This window comes from Pseudophryne corroboree, chromosome 3, assembly GCF_028390025.1.
Source record: "Pseudophryne corroboree isolate aPseCor3 chromosome 3, aPseCor3.hap2, whole genome shotgun sequence".
Lineage (NCBI taxonomy): Eukaryota > Metazoa > Chordata > Amphibia > Anura > Myobatrachidae > Pseudophryne > Pseudophryne corroboree.
The window spans coordinates 465,944,903-465,968,069 of NC_086446.1; the positions used below are offsets into that span (position 1 = coordinate 465,944,903).

At 47.7% G+C, this 23,167-nt stretch overlaps 1 protein-coding gene and 1 non-coding gene across 7 annotated transcripts in view; both read left to right on the forward strand.

Moving 5' to 3' along the window:
• USP36 (ubiquitin specific peptidase 36) overlaps positions 1-23,167 on the forward strand; it is a 211,766-nt gene that overhangs the window by 14,569 nt on the left and 174,030 nt on the right. For 5 of the 6 annotated variants that reach the window (XM_063960721.1, XM_063960724.1, XM_063960726.1 and 2 more), the window contains exon 3: positions 4,970-5,188. The exons of the other annotated variant lie outside the window; for it this stretch is intronic. In XM_063960721.1, the coding sequence (XP_063816791.1) occupies positions 4,970-5,188 (219 nt within the window). The remainder of the gene's footprint in view (positions 1-4,969; positions 5,189-23,167) is intronic. 6 annotated transcript variants of the gene reach the window in all.
• Positions 15,497-15,609, forward strand: LOC134899908 (U5 spliceosomal RNA). The gene has a single exon (XR_010173452.1). It is a non-coding gene; the product is annotated as a U5 spliceosomal RNA (small nuclear RNA).

Here is a 23,167-nt window from a genome sequence, read left to right on the forward strand (position 1 = left end):
AATGTTTTACACATTTCTGATAATACGAGTACCACCAAAAAGGGGTATTATGTTCGGTGAGGAAAAACTACCTGTAGTTTTCCTGAATCTGAGAAATTAAATGAGGTGTGTGATGATGCGTGGTTTTCCCTTGATAACAACTGATAATTTCTAAAATGTTATTGGCATTATATCCTTTCCCGCCAGAGGTTAGGGTGCGTTGGGAAACACCCCCTAGGGTGGATAAAGCGCTCACACGCTTGTAAGAACAAGGGCTCTACCCTCTCCTGAGATGGCCGCCCTTAAGGATCCTGCTGATAGAAAGCAGGAGGGCATCCTAAAAGGTATTTACACACATACTGGTGTTATACTGCGACCAGCAATCGCCTCAGCCTGGATGTGCAGTGCTGGGTTGGCGTGGTCGGATTCCCTGACTGAAAATATTGATACCCTAGATAGGGACAGTATATTATTGCCTATAGAGCATTTAAAAGATGCATTTCTATATATGCGTGATGCACAGCGGAATATTTGCCGACTGGCATCAAGTCTAAGTGCGTTGTCCATTTCTACCAGTAGAGGGTTATGGACACGACAGTGGTCAGGTGATGCGGATTCCAAACGGCATTTGGAAGTATTGCCTTATTAAGGGGAGGAGTTATTTGGGGTCGGTCTTTCAGACCTGGTGGCCACGGCAACAGCTGGGAAATCCACGTTTGTACCCCAGGTCGCCTCTCAACATGAGAAGACGCCGTATTATCAGGCGCAGTCTTTTCGTGGGCAAGCGGGCAAAAGGTTCCTCATTTCTGCCCCGTGACAGAGGGAGAGGAAAAAGGCTGCAGAAATCAGCCAGTTCCCAGGAACAGAAACCCTCTCCCGCCTCTGCCAAGCCCTCAGTATGACGCTGGGGCTTTACAAGCAGAATCAGGCACGGTGGGGGCCCGTCTCAATGAATTTCAGCGCGCAGTGGGCTCACTCGCAAGTAGACCCCTGGATCCTTCAGGTGATATCTCAGGGGTACAAATTGGAATTCGAGACGTCTCCCCCTCGCCGTTTCCTAAAGTCGGCTTTACCGATGTCTCCTTCTGACAGGGAGACAGTTTTGGAAGCCATTCACAAGCTATATTCCCAGCAGGTGATAATCAAGGTACCCCTCCTGCAACAGGGAACGGGGTATTATTCCACACTGTTGTGGTACCGAAGCCGGACGGCTCGGTGAGACCGATTCTAAATCTAAAATCTTTGAACACTTACATACAGAGGTTCAAATTCAAGATTGAGTCACTCAGAGCAGTGATTGCGAACCTGGAAGAAGAGGACTACATGATGTCTCGGGACATCAAGGATGCTTGCCTTCATGTCCCAATTTACCCTTCTCACCAAGGGTACCTCAGGTTTATGGTACAGAACTGTCACTATCAGTTTCAGACGCTGCCGTATGGATGGTCCACGGCACCCCGGGTCTTTACCAAGGTAATGGCCGAAATGATGATACTCCTTCGAAGGAAGGGAATTTTAGTTATCCCTTACTTGGACGATTCCCTGATAAGGGTTGATCCAGGAAACAGTTGGAGGTCGGTGTAGCACTATCTCAGGTAGTGTTGCGGCAGCACGATTGGATTCTCAATATTCCAAAATCGCAGCTGATTCCGACGACTCGTCTTCTGTTCTTAGGGATGATCCTGGACACAGTTCAGAAAAAGGTGTTTCTCCCGGAGGAGAAAGTCAGGGAGTTATCCGAGCTAGTCGGGAACCTCCTATAACCGAGCCAAGTCTCAGTACATCAATGAGATGGTTCTGGGAAAAATGGTGGCTTCCTATGAAGCAATCCCATGCGGCAGATTCCACGCAAGAACTTTCCAGTGGGACCTGCTGGACAAATGGTCTGGGTCGCATCTTCAGATGCATCAGCGGATAACCCTGTCACCAAGCACAAGGGTGTCTCTCCTGTGGTGGTTGCAGAGTGCTTATCTTCTAGAGGGCCGCACATTCAGGACTGGGTCCTGGTGACCACGGATGCCAGCCTGCGAGGCTGGGGAGCAGTCACACAGGGAAGGAATTTCCAGAGCTTATGGTCAAGCCTGGAGACATCACTTCACATAAATATCCTGAAGCTAAGGGCCATTTACAATGCTCTAAGCTCAGCAAGACCTCTGCTTCAAGGTCACCCGGAGTTGATCCATTCGGACAACATCACGGCAGTCACCCACGTAAACAGACAGGGTGACACAAGAAGCAGAAGGGCAATGGCAGAAGCTGCAAGGATTCTTCGCTGGGGGGAAAATCATGTGATAGCACTGTCAGCAGTATTCATTCCGGGAGTGGACAACTGGGAAGCAGACTTCCTCAGCAGACACGACCTCCACCCGGGAGAGTGGGGACTTCACCCAGAAGTCTTCCACATGTTTATAAAACTCGACAAGTATTGCGCCAGGTCAAGGGACCCTCAGGCAATAGCTGTAGACGCTCTGGTAACACAGTGGGTGTACCAGTCAGTGTATGTGTTCCCTCCTCTGCCTCTCATAACCAAGGTACTGATAATTATAAGATGGAGAGGAGTAAGCACTATATTCGTGGCTCCGGATTGGCCAAGAAGGACTTGGTAACCGGAACTTCAAGAGATGCTCACGGAGGATCCGTGGCCTCTACCTCTAAGAAGGGACCTGCTCCAGCAAGGACCCTGTCTGTTCCAAGACTTACCGCGGCTGCGTTTAACGGCAGGGCGGTTGAACGCCGGATCCTGAAGGAAAAAGGCATTCCGGATGAAGTCATCCCTATCCTGATCAAAGCCAGGAAAGATATAACCGCAAAACATTATCACCGCATTTGGCGAAAATATGTTGCGTGGTGCGAGGCCAGTAAGGCCCCGACGGAGGAATTTTCAACTAGGTCGATTCCTACATTTCCTGCAAACAGGAGTGTCTATGGGCCTGAAATGGGGGTCCATTAAGGTTCAAATTTCGGCCCTGTCAATTTTCTTCCAAAAAGAACTAGCTTCAGTCCCTGAAGTTCAGACGTTTGTGAAAGGGGTACTGTATATACAGCCTCCTTTTGTGCCTCCAGTGGCACCTTGGGATCTAAATGTAGTTTTTGGGTTCCAAAAGTCACATTGGTTTGAACCACTTAAATATGTGGAGTTAAAATATCTCACATGGAAAGTGGTCATGCTGTTGGCCCTGGCCTGGGCCAGGTGCGTGTCAGAATTGGCGGCTTTATCCTGTAAAAGCCCTCATCTGATTTTCCATTCGGACAGGGCGGAATTGAGGACTTGTCCTCAGTTTCTCCCTAAGGTGGTTTTCAGCGTTTCACCTGAATCAACCTATTGTGGTGCCTGCGGCTACTAGGGACTTGGAGGACTCCAAGTTGCTAGACGTTGTCAGAGCCCTGGAAATATAGGTTTCCAGGACGGCTGGAGTCAGAAAATCTGACTCGTTGTTTATTCTGTATGCACCCAACAAGCTGGGTGCTCCTGCTTCTAAGCAGACTATTGCTCGTTGGATTTGTAGTACAATTCAGCTTGCACATTCTGTGGCAGGCCTGCCACAGCCAAAATCTGTAAAAGCCCATTCCACAAGGAAGGTGGGCTCATCTTGGGCGGCTGCCCGAGGGGTCTCGGCTTTACAACTTTGCCGAGCAGCTACTTGGTCAGGAGCAAATACGTTTGTAAAATTCTACAAATTTGATACCCTGGCTGAGGAGGACCTGGAGTTCTCTCATTTGGTGCTGCAGAGTCATCCGCACTCTCCCGCCCGTTTGGGAGCTTTGGTATAATCCCCATGGTCCTTACGGAGTCCCCAGCATCCACTTAGGACGTTAGAGAAAATAAGAATTTACTTACCGATAATTCTATTTCTCGTAGTCCGTAGTGGATGCTGGGCGCCCATCCCAAGTGCGGATTGTCTGCAATACTGGTACATAGTTATTGTTACCAAAAAATCGGGTTATTGCTGTAGTGAGCCATCTTTTCTAGAGGCTCCTCTGTTATCATGCTGTTAACTGGGTTTAGATCACAAGTTATATGGTGTGATTGGTGTGGCTGGTATGAGTCTTACCCGGGATTCAAAATCCTTCCTTATTATGTACGCTCGTCCGGGCACAGTATCCTAACTGAGGCTTGGAGGAGGGTCATAGGGGGAGGAGCCAGTGCACACCAGGTAGTTCTAAAGCTTTACTTTTGTGCCCAGTCTCCTGCGGAGCCGCTATTCCCCATGGTCCTTACGGAGTCCCCAGCATCCACTACGGACTACGAGAAATAGAATTATCGGTAAGTAAATTCTTATTTTTTCAAAATATATAAAAAATACTTGTGCCTCCAAAAAAGACAAACCAAGTACCTAATCCCTTCTAATATAAATAGATATGCTATTACCAATAAAAAAAACACCAAAAAAAACATGTTTTAAAATGTTTTAATTAGTTTCACCCACCAAAGTGTGGCGGATTGAAAATGACGAATTTACTGTCTAAAAGCACTGTTGTCGAATTTCCAAACTTCAACTGAATATACTTTGGTCGAATTGCAGCACTTGTATCATTGCAGAAAAGTCGAATTTGACAAAAGTCGAATTTCAAAAAGTCGAATTTTGAAAGTCCGTTTTTTTGACGGAAAGTACTGAATTGCATTGACGATTTTTTTTTTTTTTTGGCGAAAAAGTCCAGTTTTTCGCCAATTTCGGGAATTCGACCGCAATTGCATATACCCCTATGTGTGTTTGCCTACAAATAGTAGGTAGTTTACTGCACTGGGGTCTACAATCTGTATTACAATGTTTGTTAGTGCTTATTTTCTATACTACCCAATGTACAACAAGTGAGCTAGTAATAGATAGAATTTGTGCTGGACCCAGAATTACCAAGAAATCTACAACATGTAATCAATTGACTTCAGGCAAGGTGGTATAAACTATCTACAAATGAATGAAAACTAAAAGATCATGGGCTAAAAAATTTTTGTTTTGTTTTTCACCTTATTGCCATCTCTGTGTCTCAGGCAGTGACCTCGCTTCAAATAGTACAGATGGAATTCCACTTCCTCCGAAGGTTTTGTTCCCAGTTGAGAAGCTGTCAATGAAATGGGAACGAGTGTCCAGAGTGGGAGCTGGACTTCAAAATCTTGGGAACACCTGCTTCCTAAACTCTACAGTACAGTGTCTGACCTACACCCCTCCTCTTGCTAACTACTTACTGTCAAAAGAGCACAGCCGTAATTGTGAGTATACGTGGAGATTCTACATCAGCATACCTCCCAACATGACCCTCTCCAGGAGGGACAGAATGCTCTGCTCCTGGACTTCCCTCTTACTGCATGATTGCCATCACCTGTGCTGAAACACCTTTCTTATCCATTAAGCTGTTCAGCACAGGTGTCGGCAATCATACATTAAGAGGAAAGTCCAGAAGCAGAGCATTGTGTCCCTCCTGGATCGGGTCATGTTGGGAGGTATGCATCAGAGGTCCTCAAACTCGGTCCTCGGGGGCCCACACAGTGCATGTTTTGCAGGTCTCCTCACAGAATCGCTATTGAAATAATTAGCTCCACCTGTGGACCTTTTAAAATGTGTCAGTGAGTAATTAATACACCTGTGCACCTGCTGGGTTACCTGCAAAACATGCACTGTGTGTGCCCCTGAGGACCGAGTTTGAGGACCTCTGTTCTACATTTACCACTTTAAAATGGAAGTCCCTTTAAATAAATATTTAAAGATGCAGTTCTTAGGTACTTTCCTCAAGTAAGCTTTAAGGGGGTATCCAATTAGCTGTGATAACCCGTTTTAAAAAAATCCGCTTTTTTCGTAAGCTGCAATATCGCAGCTATCCAATTACTCACATACGATAATTCTCCATATGGTTTATCATGAATTTCTCTTCACTTACTCTGAGCATGTGAAAAGTTGAGGAAATCCCTAGTATTGAGTAAATAATGTTAGGGCTTGGTTCAGAAGACCTTGGACACTGCCGTTAATGATTAATTAGGCACTTTAAAGTGTTCAATTAATTAGCCAATAATAAGATGTCATTTTCGGTGTGAAAAAGTGCAGCGTTATGGAAATTGGGGTACAAGGTACGGGACAGGTATATGGGGGTGCTTTATGAATGGGATAAGTGTTTTCAGGCTTGCAGGTGGGAGTGGTCATTTTTGCAAGGTTTTTAAAAGTGCCTGTAATTGATTCAAATATATAGTTATTCCCATTTTCATATACCCCAAATTTAATAAGAGCATTTAATTTACACAAAAAAAGCTTGCTTTTTATCTCGTTTTAAGTGTTTTTTTAAAAATACATATTGCAACCATTTTTCACATTTTAAGTCCATAAAATATTTTTATTATGCCCTGTACTTCTATATGGTTATCCTATTTCACTTTGGCATTTTTGGGGGTACAGGCTGATTTCCCCATTCTTACCTGCACTTTTCACGATTTTTTAATAGGATAGTTCGAAAAATGGGAGCACGCATACCAGACAAAGGCATTTTTTTCTGGCGATAGGCACAATAACTTTACCTGTGATCGCTTTATCGAGGCTAATTGGATACCGCCATAGACTTCTTGTTGAATTTCCCCTTTCTTTTATTAATTGCCACTAATCTTAAAATATAGACAAATAAAAGTTTTTGGTAAAATTGTCTTGAATACTACTATGAATGGAGGTAATACTTTATACATTGTTGTTTACCTCGCTAGAATCTTTTGTTCCCTATAGGAAGGCCAATGCCAGGATCGGCGGGATCCTGGGATTTAGGCCAAAAAACATCCAGGTTTCAATCTCTGGATAGGAAGCTCCAATCCCGGGGATTGCGGAATTTACCTGCCCCATTATTTTTTTTATTTTTTTTTAATGCCGGGCAATGTTGAGCGTCCTCAGGAGGCTTAGACGCTGCCCGACTCCGTCCTCTCGGCTCCTCCTGCCCCCGGCAGTGCATACTGTGTATAGTGACATAATGTCAGAGGTCATGCTACGCAGTCTGACCTCACCTTCCAGCCCGCGAGCCCCCCCACCCACCATGGTGAGTCTGACGCCAGCCGCCCGGACCGCACCTCGCAGCCCTCAAGCCCACTCCCACCCACGATGGTAAGTATTTGTGTGGGCTAGGGTGTGCAGGTCTTCAACCCAATTCCGGGAATCCCGGTATTGGCCTTTTCTCTAACATCCTAGTGGATGCTGGGGACTCCGTAAGGACCATGGGGAATAGACGGGCTCCGCAGGAGACAGGGCACTCAAAGAAAGAATTAGGACTACTGGTGTGCACTGGCTCCTCCCTCTATGTCCCTCCTCCAGACCTCAGTTAGAATCTGTGCCCGGTCAGAGCTGGGTGCACTTTAGTGAGCTCTCCTGAGCTTGCTAATAAGAAAGTATTTTATTAGGATTTTTTATTTTCAGAGAGATCTGCTGGCAACAGGCTCTCTGCTACGTGGGACTGAGGGGAGAGAAGCAAACCTACTAACTGCGGATAGGTCGCGCTTCTTAGGCTACTGGACACCATTAGCTCCAGAGGGATCGAACACAGGAACTCACCCTTGGTCGTCCGATCCCGGAGCCGCGCCGCCGTCCCCCTCGCAGAGCCAGAAGACAGAAGCCGGTGAGAGAAGCAAGAAGACTTCAAAATCGGCGGCAGAAGACTCCTGTCTTCATATGAGGTAGCGCACAGCACTGCAGCTGTGCGCCATTGCTCCCACATTTAACCCGCACACTCCGGTCACTGTAGGGTGCAGGGCGCAGGGGGGGGGGGCGCCCTGGGCAGCAATTGAGTACCTCCTGGCAAAATAGAGCATATATACAGCTGGGCACTGTATATATGCATGAGCCCCCGCCATTATTTTCACAAAATCGCGGGACAGAAGCCCGCCGCTGAGGGGGCGGGGCTTCTTCCTCAGCACTCACCAGCGCCATTTTCTCTCCACAGCTCCGCTGAGAGGAAGCTCCCCAGGCTCTTCCCTGCAGAATCACGGTAGAAAGAGGGTAAAAAGAGAGGGGGGGCACATAAATTTAGCGCAAAATCACTAATACAGCAGCTACTGGGTAAACACTAAGTTACTGTGTAATTCCTGGGTTATATAGCGCTGGGGTGTATGCTGGCATACTCTCTCTGTCTCTCCAAAAGGCCTTGTGGGGGTTCTGTTCTCAAATAGAGCATGCCCTGTGTGTGTGGTGTGTCGGTACGATTGTGTCGACATGTTTGACGAGGAAGGCTTTGTGGAAGCAGAGCAGGTGCAGATGAATGTGGGGTCGCCGCCGACACCTGATTGGATGGATATGTGGAAGGTGTTAAATGATAATGTAAACTCCTTGCATAAAAGGTTGGATAAAGCTGAAGCCTTGGGACAGTCAGGGTCTCAACCCATGCCTGAGCCTACAGCGCAGAGGCCGTCAGGGTCTCAGAAGCGCCCACTATCCCAGATTGTTGACACGGATATCGACACAGATTCTGACTCCAGTGTCGATGGCGATGATGCAAAGTTGCAGCCTAAAATGGCTAAAGCCATCCGCTACTTGATTATAGCAATGAAGGATGTATTGCACATTTCAGAGGTAAACCCGGTCCCTGATAAGAGGGTTTATATGTTTGGGGGAAAAAGGCAAGAAGTGACTTTTCCCCCTTCACATGAGTTAAATGAGTTATGTGAAAAAGCTTGGGATTCTCCTGATAGGAAAGTGCAGATTTCCAAACGGTTACTTATGGCGTATCCTTTCCCGCCAATGGACAGGTTACGCTGGGAATCCTCCCCTAGGGTAGACAAAGCTTTGACACGCTTAACTAAGAAGGTGGCCCTGCCGTCACAGGATACGGCCTCCCTAAAAGATCCTGCGGATAGGAAGCAGGAAGGCATCCTGAAGTCCGTTTATACACATTCAGGTACCCTACTGAGGCCGGCAATTGCGTCGGCCTGGATGTGTAGTGCTGTAGCAGCATGGACAGATACTCTGTCTGAGGAACTTGATACCTTGGACAAGGATACTATATTACTGACCCTGGGGCATATAAAAGACGCTGTCCTATATATGAGGGATGCCCAGAGAGACATTTGCCTACTGGGCTCTAGAATAAATGCAATGTCAATTTCTGCCAGAAGGGTCCTGTGGACTCAGCAATGGACAGGTGATGCCGACTCAAAAAAGCACATGGAGGTTTTACCTTATAAGGGTGAGGAATTGTTTGGGGACGGTCTCTCGGACCTAATTTCCACAGCTACGGCTGGGAAGTCAAATATTTTGCCATATATTCCCTCACAACCTAAGAAAGCACCGTATTACCAAATGCAGTCCTTTCGATCGCACAGAGGCAAGAAAGTCTGAGGTGCGTCCTTTCTTGCCAGAGGCAGGGGTAGAGGAAAGAAGCTGCACAATACAGCTAGTTCCCAGGAACAGAAGTCCTCCCCGGCTTCCACAAAATCCACCGCATGACGCTGGGGCTCCACGGGAGGTGTTACAACAGCACGGCTGGATTCTGAATATTCCAAAGTCGCAGCTGATTCCTACGACGAGACTGCCCTTCCTGGGCATGATTCTGGACACAGACCAGAGGAAGGTGTTTCTCCCGGAGGAGAAGGCCCAGGAGCTCGTGACTCTGGTCAGAGACCTCTTAAAACCAAAACAGGTGTTGGTGCATCAATGCACGCAAGTCCTGGGAAAGATGGTGGCGTCATACGAAGCCATTCCCTTCGGCAGGTTCCATGCGAGGAACTTTCAGTGGGATCTGTTGGACAAGTGGTCCGGATCGCAACTTCAGATGCATCGGCTGATCACCCTATCCCCCAGGGCCAGGGTGTCTCTTCTGTGGTGGCTGCAGAGTGCTCACCTTCTCGAGGGCCGCAGGTTCGGCATACAGGACTGGGTCCTGGTGACCACGGATGCAAGCCTCCGAGGGTGGGGGGCAGTCACTCAGGGAAGAAACTTCCAAGGGCTGTGGTCAAGTCAGGAGGCTTGTCTACACATCAATATCCTGGAACTATGGGCCATATACAACGCCCTGAGTCAAGCGGAGCCTCTGCTTCGCAACCAACCGGTGCTGATTCAATCAGACAACATCACCGCAGTGGCTCATGTAAACCGCCAGGGCGGCACAAGAAGCAGGGTAGCGATGGCAGAAGCCACCAGGATTCTTCGTTGGGCGGAGAATCACGTGCAGGCACTGTCAGCAGTGTTCATTCCGGGAGTGGACAACTGGGAAGCAGACTTCCTCAGCAGGCACGACCTCCACCCGGGAGAGTGGGGACTTCATCAAGAAGTCTTCACACAGATTACAAATCGATGGGAACTGCCACGGGTGGACATGATGGCATCCCGCCTCAACAAAAAGCTTCAAAAGTATTGCGCCAGGTCAAGAGACCCTCAGGCGATAGCTGTGGACGCACTAGTAACACCGTGGGTGTTCCAGTCGGTCTATGTGTTTCCTCCTCTTCCTCTCATACCCAAGGTGCTGAGAATCGTAAGAAAAAGAGGAGTGAGAACAATACTCATTGTTCCGGACTGGCAAAGAAGGACTTGGTACCCGGAACTGCAAGAAATGCTCACAGAGGACCCATGGCCTCTGCCTCTCAGACAGGATCTGTTGCAACAGGGGCCCTGTCTGTTCCAAGACTTACCGCGGCTGCGTTTGACGGCATGGCGGTTGAACGCCGGATCCTAGCGGAAAAACGCATTCCGGATGAAGTTATTCCTACGCTGATAAAGGCTAGGAAGGACGTGACCGCAAAACATTATCACCGTATTTGGCGAAAATATGTTGCTTGGTGTGAGGCCAGGAAGGCCCCTACAGAGGAATTCCAGCTGGGCTGGTTCCTTCACTTCCTACAGTCGGGAGTGACTATGGGCTTAAAATTAGGGTCCATAAAGGTCCAGATTTTCGGCCCTATCCATTTTCTTTCAAAAGAACTGGCTTCTCTTCCTGAGGTTCAGACGTTTGTAAAGGGAGTGCTGCATATTCAGCCCCCTTTTGTGCCACCAGTGGCACCTTGGGATCTTAACGTGGTGTTGAGTTTCCTGAAATCTCACTGGTTTGAGCCACTTAAGACCGTGGAGTTAAAGTATCTCACGTGGAAAGTGGTCATGCTATTGGCCTTAGCTTCGGCTAGGCGTGTGTCAGAATTGGCGACTTCGTCATGTAAAAGCCCCTATCTGGTTTTCCATATGGACAGGGCAGAATTACGGACTCGTCCGCAATTTCTGCCGAAGGTGGTGTCATCTTTTCATTTGAACCAACCTATTGTGGTGCCTGCGGCTACTCGTGACTTGGAGGATTCCAAGTTACTAGATGTAGTCAGGGCTTTGAAGATTTATGTAGCCAGAACGGCTGGAGTCAGGAAAACTGACTCGCTGTTTATCCTGTATGCATCCAACAAGCTGGGTGCTCCAGCTTCAAAGCAAACTATTGCTCGCTGGATCTGTAACACGATTCAGCAGGCTCATTCTGCGGCTGGATTGCCGCATCCAAAATCTGTAAAAGCCCATTCCACAAGGAAGGTGGGCTCTTCTTGGGCGGCTGCCCGAGGGGTCTCGGCATTACAGCTTTGCCGAGCAGCTACTTGGTCGGGTTCAAACACGTTTGCAAAATTCTACAAGTTTGATACCCTGGCTGAGGAGGACCTTGTGTTTGCTCATTCGGTGCTGCAGAGTCATCCGCACTCTCCCGCCCGTTTGGGAGCTTTGGTATAATCCCCATGGTCCTTACGGAGTCCCCAGCATCCACTAGGACGTTAGAGAAAATAAGATTTTACTTACCGGTAAATCTATTTCTCGTAGTCCGTAGTGGATGCTGGGCGCCCGTCCCAAGTGCGGACTTCTTCTGCAATACTTGTATATAGTTATTGCTTAACTAAGGGTTATGTTATGTTTGCGTCATGTTGTCTGATGCTCTGTTGTTGTTCATACTGTTAACTGGGTAAGTTATCACAAGTTATACTGTGTGATTGGTGTGGCTGATATGAGTCTTACCCTGGATTCCAAAATCCTTTCCTTGTACTGTCAGCTCTTCCGGGCACAGTTTCCTTAACTGAGGTCTGGAGGAGGGACATAGAGGGAGGAGCCAGTGCACACCAGTATTCCTAATTCTTTCTTAGAGTGCCCTGTCTCCTGCGGAGCCCGTCTATTCCCCATGGTCCTTACGGAGTCCCCAGCATCCACTACGGACTACGAGAAATAGATTTACCGGTAAGAAAATCTTATTTTTTTTTCAATCCCGATACCCGAGATTGATAAAAAGGCCTGGGATTGGCCTCCCTAGTTTCCTGTTATCATCTTTTTTTGGCTTAGACAGCCACTTTACATTGCTCATCAGTTGTCCGCCTTCTCTTAAGCAAAACCTTTGATTTCTCTTACATCCTAGAGGATTCTGGGGTCCACATTAGTACCATGGAGTATAGACTGGTCCACTAGGAGCCATTGGCACTTTAAGAGTTTGAGAGTTTGTGCTGGCTCCTCCCTCTATGCTTCTCCTACCAGACTCAGTTTAGAAAATGTGCCCGGAGGAGCCTGTCACAGCTAGGGGAGCTCCATAGGAGTTCTTTTAGTTTTATTATTTTAATTAGAGTTTAGGCACAGGGAGGCTGCTGGCAACAGCCTCCCTGCTTCGTGGGACTAAGGTGGGGAGTATTGTCCACCCTGCGGGGTCTGAGCCACTATCTCCGCTGACAGGACACTGTGCTCCTGAGGGGATTGAACGTTCCCCGCCACAGGGGATCGCTCACCCCAGCAGCATGCCGGTACCCCCTTACAGAGCCAGAAGATCAGTGGCAAGTTACTCACCAGCCCCCCTAGCAAGCGGGGAGCCGGGGTGAAGATGGCGGCAACAGGGTATGGAGCGCAGTACTAACTGCGCTCCGGGGCTCAGCGGTACATAGTGCGGCGCTGTGAGGGGCGCCCTGAGCCAGCGCCTACACCCTACACTGACCTTCAAGCCTGTCAGGGTCTCAGGATCGCTGCCAGCACAATTCCTCAGGCCAGTATAATCTTCAGAAGAGCGGGAAGACCGCGCCATGTAAGGGGGCGGAGCTTCTCCTCAGAGCAGACCCAGCAGCATCAGCGCCATTTTCCTGCCTGCAGAAGCGCTGTCAGTGAGAGCTGTCCGTCCAAATCAACTCCAGCTATCTTTTATGGTACCAGGAGGTTGTAGAAGGGGGGGGGGGCTGTGTACAGACTGTGTAACCTATTAAGGTGCGCAGTCAGTGCTGGTTAGGGGTCTCCCTATCTATTAGCGCTGTGTGTGAGTTGGCTCCAATCTCTGTGTCTCTCTTGCCATTCTTGGGGGGGAACTCTGCCCTTCCCTGTGTGTGTGTGTGTGTGTGTGTGTGTGTGTGTGTGTGTGTGTGTGTGTGTGTGTGTGTGTGTGTGTGTGTGTGTGTGTGTGTGTGTGTGTGTGTGGTGTCTGTGGTCTCCATTAAGCTATGTCCAGGGACTCTGTGTCATATGTCCTCTCAGGATGATCCCGTTCCATGTAATCATGATTGCACTGTGTTAGCACAGGTCCCTGCAAGGAAGCCTGAGTGGTTAACCTCTATTAAAAATATGATTTCTCAGATTTCTACTAGGGTTGCACAGAATGAGTCTGCAACTCAGGTTTTACAGAACTCTATGGCAGTTTGGTCCGGTTCTGTTACCTCAGGGCCCCCTACTGTATGTTCCCACAAACGTGCTCTTGCCCAGATTATGCAAGATGACACGGATACCGAATCTGACACGGCAGACGGTGATGGGGATGCGCTGAGGGGGGTGGCACCTCTTGCAAGAGGGATGCAGTTGATGATAGAGGCCATTACAGACGTGTTGAATATTGCTGATACAACACCTGAGCAGGTTGAGGAGGCTTACTTCACTGACAATAAGAAAGCCTCCCTAAACTTCCCTGCATCTAAGTAATTAAATGCTATTTCTTTTTCATCCACTAGGGGTCACTGGAGTACTCTTGGGATATGGGCGGCGTAGCAGAACAAAGACACTGAATATTTAAATTTAGAACTCTCCACCCCTCCATATCCCTAGAGTACCTCAGTGTACGAACCCAGTGTTTTTTCTGTGCTCAAAGCACTAACATCGGCTTGTGGGATACCCACACTTGTTGGAAGATTTTATTAATTTTTCATTTTTATTTTTAATTTTTTTTTAAGAGCACATCCCTTCCCAGTTTCAAGAATGACATGGGTCCGGGATAGTGCCGCTGCACGGGCAGCGCATGGCGTGTCGGTCCTCATAAAGAGCACCCTCACAGCCACAGACAGCCCACTGCTCCTGCAAAGAGCAGCCAGGACTAGAGAGCTGGACGGAGCTTGCACAGAAGAAGCCCCGTCGCAGCCATAGATCACTGGAAGCTGACTGAAAGCTGGACTGAAAGCTGGACGGAGCTTACACATAGAAGCCCCGTCGCAGCCAGGACTACACAGCTGGACGGAGCTTACACAGAAGAAGCCCCGTCACAGCCATGAGTCACATCACTGAAGCTGGACGGAGCTTACACATAAGAAGCCCCGTCGCAGCCATGATCAGGAGCAAGCAAGGTAGGCTGGGGAACGGGGCGGTCAGCGCAGGCTGCCGCCCCGCTATGTTGGGGTTAATATGCTTCGCCGCTCATACGCCGCCAAGCCCAGCCGCTACGTCTAACAGCGGCGCCCGTCCCAGCGCTCCGTTCGGCGCCCAGCTCCGTCCGGCCGCACAGCAGGGGGGAAGCCATACTCAGTAACCGAGACGGTGACATCAAGCCGCCCGTCCCAGCGCTCCGTTCGGCCGCCCAGCTCCGTCCGGCCACACAGCAGGGGGGAAGCCATACTCAGTATGACCGCCGCTCCGGCACCTTCCATCCACAAGTGCTAGTGCAGGCCTTCCGCAGAGAGTTCGGCCGCCCAGCTACGTCCGGCCGCCCAGCGCCATACAGCCGCAGCTCCATCAGTCTCAGTACAGAGACGGTGACATGCCAGTGCAGGCTTCCCGCAGACACAGCGTTACAGGGGGGAAGAGGCACGGTGGAAGCTGGCGGATCAAATATAACAGCAGGGTATATATATATATATATATATATATATATATATATATATCACAGGTATTTATAAGGTATTGTACCTGTCCTGGCAGTAATAGGCTATTGAATCTATATTACTGTCTGTGAATAGGCTATTGAGCCTATATATTAATGGCTGTTATTAACACTGTAAATAGGCTATGGAGCCTATATTAAGGTCTGTGGTTATCACTGTATAATAGGCTATTGAGCCTATATTAATGCTGTATAAATATATTAATGTATGTAATTATCATAGGCTATGAGCTTAGATATATTTATTCATAGAGCATGTGTTGTACCCGGCCTGTGATTATACTGTATAATATATTAACACGGAAACATTTGTAATTTGTTCTGTGATTATCAGGTCAGCATGGCAAAGGGGCCATTTTAACCATGCTTCCTGTTGTTTTCCAGTTTGTAATTCTGGAACATTCCTGCCCTACATCTCTAAGCCACCAGAGGCGCAGGGGTGTTAGTGGGAATTTGGTTCGGGTTTCACATGCCCATGTGAACTGCTTTTCACATAAGAATACTCTTGTTTCTCTTCAGAGCTAATAAATCTTTCGCCTTTTACTAAAGATTTCCGTAGAGAGGAACAACCATGAGTTTCATATACAATAAAATATATATATGACACATAATAACTTCAATAAGTCGTGCAAGTGTTTGTCCGTTGCCTATTGTGGTGTCTGTCTGCATAGCGAGTAAGGCTCTAGCGCAGACTAAAAATAATTTTAAAAATCCTATAAGCATGGGCAATTCACATTAAAAGAGCGGTAACATCGGAGTCTCGGAAGTACTCCGCCTGCTCTAACAAAAGACAGTCTTTCCAAAGGGCCAAATTCCCTTTGGGTACCAGGGTGTTTATTTAACTGGTCTTATAATTTAATGCACGATTCTATGTCAGATCTCACACCGATAACTACGAGTGAGAAGGGTACATTAGACCAGCACTCAGATAGTGCGGGGTTGTTGACGTACATTGCTAAATCCCAGTGAGTCAATGTCTCCATTTTTACAAAGACTGAGTAGACTTTGACCACTATTTAATCGTTTCCAAAATGATGCGATCCACCATTGGTAAATGCGTTTGTGTCAAACATTATAAAGACCCAAGATACATTTGGGTCACTAGACTCTGTGTATGGAAACAATGAGATAACTGTTAAAAGAAGCTGCAGAGTATATCTGTAAAGCTTCTACTAACGCCGGTTACTTCGATTCTCACTTTTCATCGTCGCTAGTTTCAGCACGACAAGGCCAGAGCTTGTTTGGTCCTAAATTTGATATTCAGCCATTACCGCATCCAGTATCAAAACGGAAATACTTGTGCCGGCATTTATTCCCTTTAGACTTCAGTTTTTTCCAGACGGTGGAACAAAACAGTCACGCCTTGTAACGACAGGACGCTACAGTCAGCAAGCCAGTGGTTTGATGACCTCTTTTCCAATTGTGGAAGCGCGTCTTTACATCTTACATTTGCGGGGGTTCCAGACTTCAACTCATGGATGTCTCAGCTATTTACAGATAAAGGACAAGACTGCCTCTGTCGAACGGTTTGGCAGGTTGCCATTTAGTCTCTGCTGGTTTTCAGCTGTCTTTATAATCCAGGCAGTAGTACACCAACAGAGTCAGGGTTACTTATTCCCCTCTGTTTGAGCAAAACCAGACAGCTCCGTCGCAATCTCAATCAGCAAGTCACTTACTGCAGTTTGAAAATGGAATTTCTGCGGTTAGTATTTTGCTTATTAGAGCCACAAAATTGCATAATTGCATTTGATCTTCACAATGCGTATTTACCCATTCCGGTTTGTTCATCACAGGTTCTAGCGTTTGCAAAACGCCACAACCATTAACCATTTCAGGTCTACCGTTTCTTGTCGCCTCGGGTATTTACCAAAGTGATGTTGGTGATGATAGCTCATCTCAGAGTCCTGATAGACATAAGAACTCTGTCTCAACAGAGTTCCTCTATCTTAGACGATCTGCTCATAAGAACTCTGTCTCAACAAAGTTCCTCTAACTTGCGCTACTAATGTATACTGCGGTGGCAGATCAAGTTCAAAAACAATCGCATCTAATTCCGTCTAAACGACGTCAATTCCTAGGTAAGATTATAAATACGGTAAATCGAAGACATTTACCTACTACACCAGCAAGAACAAATGTACATCTAGTAATTAGTGCAAAACACGCACACTAGCGGTACATTGCTGTATTCGCCAACACGCGCACTAGCGGTACATTGCTAGTTTCGCCTGTTAAGAATAATGATGTGTTTCAAAGCGATTTAGTTCGCCGGCCTTCACTCGCGTTTCCCACAGAGGGGCGAGGGTGTATATAATCTGGACGAGAGTCTCAGAGGTTCAGGAGTTGTAGTTAAAAAAGATCAGCGACAGAGGTTCTGAAACGGATCACGACAGATTGCTGTCGATAAATGTCCTGGAACTCCGTGCATTTTACAATGCACTACATGCTTCGCTTTCAGTCTGACCAACAGTCAGACAACGCAACGGGAGTTGCATACACAACAACCAGGGAGAACCAAGAAGCCGCATGGCAATGCGGCAGGTAACTCGAATCCTCAATTGCCCAGAACACATTATGTGATAATGTCAACAGGGTTCATTCCGTGAGTGGACATCTGTTAGACAGATGATCTCACCCGTCAGGATTTAGATCCTGAAAACTGGACATTAAATCCAGAGGTCTTTCATATGTGAGTCCACAGAAGGGGGTTACCCTCAGGTATACATGATGGCATCTCGCCACAATTACAGCTCAGTATGTGTACAAAACAACAGATCACAAGGACAGTGGCGGTGGAGTCTCTCACATTCGTGTGGTCATTCAGCATCGTGTATCTGGCTCCACCATTTTCCGCTGCTCTCTCCGTTGCCAAAACGGATCATAAGACAGTTCGTCACAGTCATACTAGTGATATCTCATGGGTTTCGGAGAGCTTGCTTCTCGAATCTCTAAGGAATACTTGCACACGATCTTGGTCCGCTCATAATACGACCAGCCTGTTACAACAGGGAACGTTCTTTTACCCATAGTTACCTATGTACCTATTACCTATGTACCGCAGCTGCGGTTGACGGGGTGAGGGTTCAGACCGCCCTCTTAAGAAAAGAAATAGGGCATTACAGTATTATACCACCAGGTTACGAGCTAGTAAGCCGCTTAAGGCAGCTCATTATTACAAGATTTGGTGTGCTTACATAGGTGGTAAAGCTCGGAAGTTTCCGACATCATCCTTCAAGTTACCCGTATTCTGTTAAACGGGGTGGGATGGAAAATTGCGTTTATCTGCACTAAGGGTGCAGGTATCTGTGTGGTCAACTTATTTTCAAAGACGTTTGACTCTATTGCGTCTGTACACACCTTTCTACAAGGTGTCATCAAAGTGCAGCCTCCATTTATCCCACCTACAGTGCCAGGTGACTTGAGGTTGGGTTCAGATTTCTTACAGTTTTCATATTTTGAACCCTTACAATAAATGGGAATTAAGTTTCTCACTTGGGAAAACATTTTTCTTCTAGCCTTAGCTTCGGCAAGGGTTTTGTTTTCATATTTGGGTGCCTTGTATTCCAAGCCACCGTATTTGAGTTTTCTCATAACAAAGCAGATCTTCGGACGAATTCCGCTTTCTTATTTTTCACATCAATAAACCAATAGTGGTTCCTGTGTTGACAGCACATTCTAGAATTCTGAATGTGGTACACGCATTACGCGTTTATATATGTCCCGAACGTCTACAGTACGTGATACGGATACGTTGTTTGTTCTCTATAATGCTGCCAACTGGGGTTAGACAGTTTCTCAGCAGATATTATCCAGTGGGATAATAATGACTACAAGTCAGGCTTACTTTAAGGCTAAGTTACAATCGCCTACGTCAGTAATAGCTCATCCCACAGGTTCTGTGGGAATGTCAGACCCAGCGGGTCGTGGAGCGTCTACGACGCGGCTACATAGCCTTCAGTGCACCACGTTTGTGCACGTTTACACGTTATGAATGGTTGCGGCATCAGCATCTAGCTTTGGCTGCCTACTGTTACAAGTGTCAAACAGCTCTCCCGCCCACGAGGGAAGCTTTGGTACGTCCCAAGAGTACTCCAGTGACCCCTAGTGGATGAAAAAGAAAATAGGATTTTGGTACTTACCAGGTAAATCCTTTTCTTTGAATCCATAGGGGGCACTGGACGCCCACCCAGAGCAGTTTTACCTGGGTTGTTTTAAGCTCAGAGGAGCTTAGGGTAACACGTTTTACCTGGTTTGTATTAAGCTCAAAGGAGCTTATGGTAACACATTTTCACCGATTGGTTCAAACTATAAAGGTCTATCGGTTATGCTGTCAACTGTTTAGTTGACACTAACGTTATGGGTCAACTTTGTTGTTGTCCGTTATGTTATAGGAATTCTCCATTGTCAACCTCTCTATAGTAGTTCGCTCAGTAAAAACACTGGGTTCGTACACTGAGGTACTCTAGGGATATGGAGGGGTGGAGAGTTCTAAATTTAAATATTCAGTGCCTTTGTTCTGCTACGCCGCCCATATCCCAAGAGTACTCCAGTGCCCCCTATGGATTCAAAGAAAAGGATTTACCTGGTAAGTACCAAAATCCTATTATTTGAGAAAGCCTGGGAAAACCCGGAGATAAAAATCTAGATAGGAAAAATTTGGAAAACCCACCTATAGTTGACGCATCTGTATCCAGACTCTCAAAGAAGGTGGTTTTACCTGTCCCTGGATCTACCGCATTAAAAGAACCGGCTGATCGCAAAATTGACACTATGCTCAAATCTATATACACGGCTTCAGGGGCGATGCTACGTCCTACTATTGCCTGTGCATGGATTTCCAAAGCTATTGTAAAGCGGTCAGGCACGTTACTTGAGGATTTGGATTCAATGGATAAGAGTGATGTTGAATTGTTTTTACGTAACATTCGAGATTCTGCAGGATTTATGGTGGAATCCATGAAAGACCTGGGTTCCATGGCTGCTGGAATATCTTCCATGTCTGTCACAGCTTGTAGGGGACTTTGGCTGCGCCAGTGGTCTGCCGAAGCGGAATCCAGGAGAGGTGTGGAGACCCTACCCTACACAGGTCAGGCTCTCTTTGGGGAAGTGTTAGATGCGTGGATTTCCACGGCTGCAGCGGGTAAGTCTCCTTTTCTTACCTCAGCTGCACCTGCTGCAAAGAAACCTTTTTCTTCACCTGCATCACAGTCCTTTTGGTTTGCCAAAACAAGAAAGGCCAAGCCGTCCAACACCTTATTCAGAGGAGGTCGGACAAAATCCAAGAAACCTGCTACTGCGGGTTCCCAGGAACAGAAGTCTGCTTCAGGTACACCAAAGTCCTCAGCATGACGGTGGACCGCGCGGCCTGGAGGTGGGGCCGGTGGGGGCGTGACTCGGGCATTTCAGTCACGTCTGGGTGTCATCCGGCCTGGATCCCTGGGAAATCTTGAAACTCCCTAGGGGTACAGGCTGGAGTTTCAAGATTTCCCCCCTCACCGATTCTTCAAATCAGGCTTGCCAGGTTTGCTGGCAAACAGGGCTATCCTACGGGTGTGGTATAAAACAGGGTCAAAAGGTCGACCGGGTCAAAAGGTCGACATGAAAAAGGTAGTTCAAAATGTCGACATGAAAATGGTCGACATGAAAAAGGTAGACACCATGTTTTTTTGCATTTTTGTGGTTTGTGTGGATAGTTTTGGCATCTGGGACCCCCGATTGTAGAAAGCCATACCCTCGCGGGGCACGCTGCGCTCGCAAAAAAGGTTTATAGCCAACTCTATGCCGACATGGATAGAGAAGGTATGAAATAGTCCAAAAACATGTTAAATTTAAAAAACCCATTTGTCTATCTTTTATGTCGACCATTTTCATGTCGACATTTTGACCCTGTCGACTGTCAAGTTCAAAATGGAGTATCTGAGGGCGGTGATATCAGATCTAGAAGAGGGGGAATTCCTGGTATCCCTGGATATCAAGGATGCGTACTTCCACATTCTGATTTGGCCGCCGCATCAAGCTTTTCTCCAATTCGCACTGTTGGACAGGCATTTTCAATTCCAGGCCCTGCCATTCGGCCTCTCCACAGCACCGAGGGTATTCACCAAGGTGATGGCGGAAATGATGGTTCTCCTCCGCAGACAGGGGGTGACCATAATTCCATATCTGGACGATCTACTGATAAAGGCATCGTCCAAGGAGAAGCTGTTACAGTCCATTGTTCTCACGACCCATCTACTAAGGGAACACGGTTGGATCCTGAATCTTCCAAAGTCACATTTTAGCCGACCAGGAGGTTGTCCTTTCTGGGAATGATCCTCGACGCGGAAGTGCAGGGGGTGTTTCTTCTGGAGGAGAAAGCGTTGGTGGTACAAACAATGGTCCGAGTGTCCTGAAGCCAGCCCGGGTGTCTGTTCATCAGTGCATTCGCCTTCTGGGGAAGATGGTGGCCTCTTACGAGGCTCTGCAGTACGGGAGGTTTCATGCTCGGCCCTTCCAACTGGATCTCCTGGACAAGTGGTCGAGATCTCATCTACACATGCACCAGAGAATACGTCTGTCGCCAAAGACCAGGATTTCACACCTTCTGGAGGGCCACAGTTTCGGGATTCAGGACTGGATCCTTCTTACCACGGATGCAAGTCTCCGGGGCTGGGGCGCAGTCACTCAAGGGGAGACCTTCCAAGGAAGGTGGTCAAGTCTGGAAGCCGGTCTACCAATAAACATTCTGGAACTAAGAACCGTCTACAACGGTCTTCTCCAAGCGGCCCATCTTCTGCAAGATAGGGCCATTCAAGTGCAGTCGAACAATGTAACGACAGTAGCTTACATAAACCGACAGGGTGGAACGAAGAGCAGAGCTGCAATGTCAGAGGTAACAAGAATCATCCTCTTGGCAGAAAAACACGCGTTGGCGCTGTTGGCAATCTTCATTCCGGGAGTAGACAACTGGGAAGCGGACTTCCTCAGCAGACACAGGCCCTCATTCCGAGTTGTTCGCTCGATTGCTGCTTTTAGCAGCCGTACAAACGCTAAGCCGCCGCCATCTGGGAGTGTATCTTAGCTTAGCAGAAGTGCGCATGAAAGGATCGCACAGCGGCTACAAAATAATTTTGTGCAGCTTCAGTGTAGCTCCAGACCTACTCCTAGCTTGCGATCACCGCAGACTATTTAGTTCCTCTTTTGACGTCACAAACACGCCTTGCGTTCGGCCAGCCACGCCTATGTTTCACCAGTCACGCCTGCGTTTTTATCTGGCACGCCTGCGTTTTTCCGCTCACTCCCTGAAAACGGTCAGTTGACACCCAGAAACACCCACTTCCTGTCAATCACTCTGCGGTCAGCAGTGCGACTGAAAAGCTTCGCTAGACCTTGTGTGAAAATACATCTTTCGTTGTAAGAGTACGACGCACATGCGCATTGCGCCTCATATGCATGCACAGAATTGCCGTTTTTTTGCCTGATCGCTGCGCTGCGAACAAATGCAGTTAGCGATCAACTCGGAATGACCCCCACAACCTCCATCCAGGAGAGTGGGGACTCCATCTGGAGGTGTTCACGGAGGTGACCTATCTTTGGGGTGTACCTCAAATAGACATGATGGCCCCTTGTCTCAACAAGAAGCTTCGACGGTATTGTTCCAGGTCGAGGGATCCGCAGGATTTGGCGGTGGACGCCCTAGTGACTCCGTGGGTGTTCTGGTCGGTGTACGCGTTTCCTCCACTTCCACTCATTCTAAGAGTTCTAAAACTCATAAGGAGAACAAGAGTTCAGGCTATCCTCATTGCTCCAGACTGGCCGAGAAGGGCTTGGTACGCGGATCTTCTGCTGGAAGATCCAAGGCCTCTTGCTCTTCGGGAGGACCTGCTGCAGCAGGGGCCGTTCGCTTATCAAGACTTACCGTGGCTACGTTTGACGGCATGGAGGTTGCACGCCAGATATTAGCTCGGATGGGCATTCCAAACAAGGTTATTCCTACCCTGATACAGGCTAGGAAATAAGTAACGTCTAAACATTACCATTGCATTTGGAAAAAGTATGTGTCTTGGTGTGAGTCCAAGAAGTTTCCTACGGTGGAGTTTCAACTGAGACGATTTCTCCTCTTCCTGCAAGCAGGTGTGGATATGGTCCTGAGGTTGGGGTCCGAAAAGGTCCAGATTTCGTCCCTATCCAT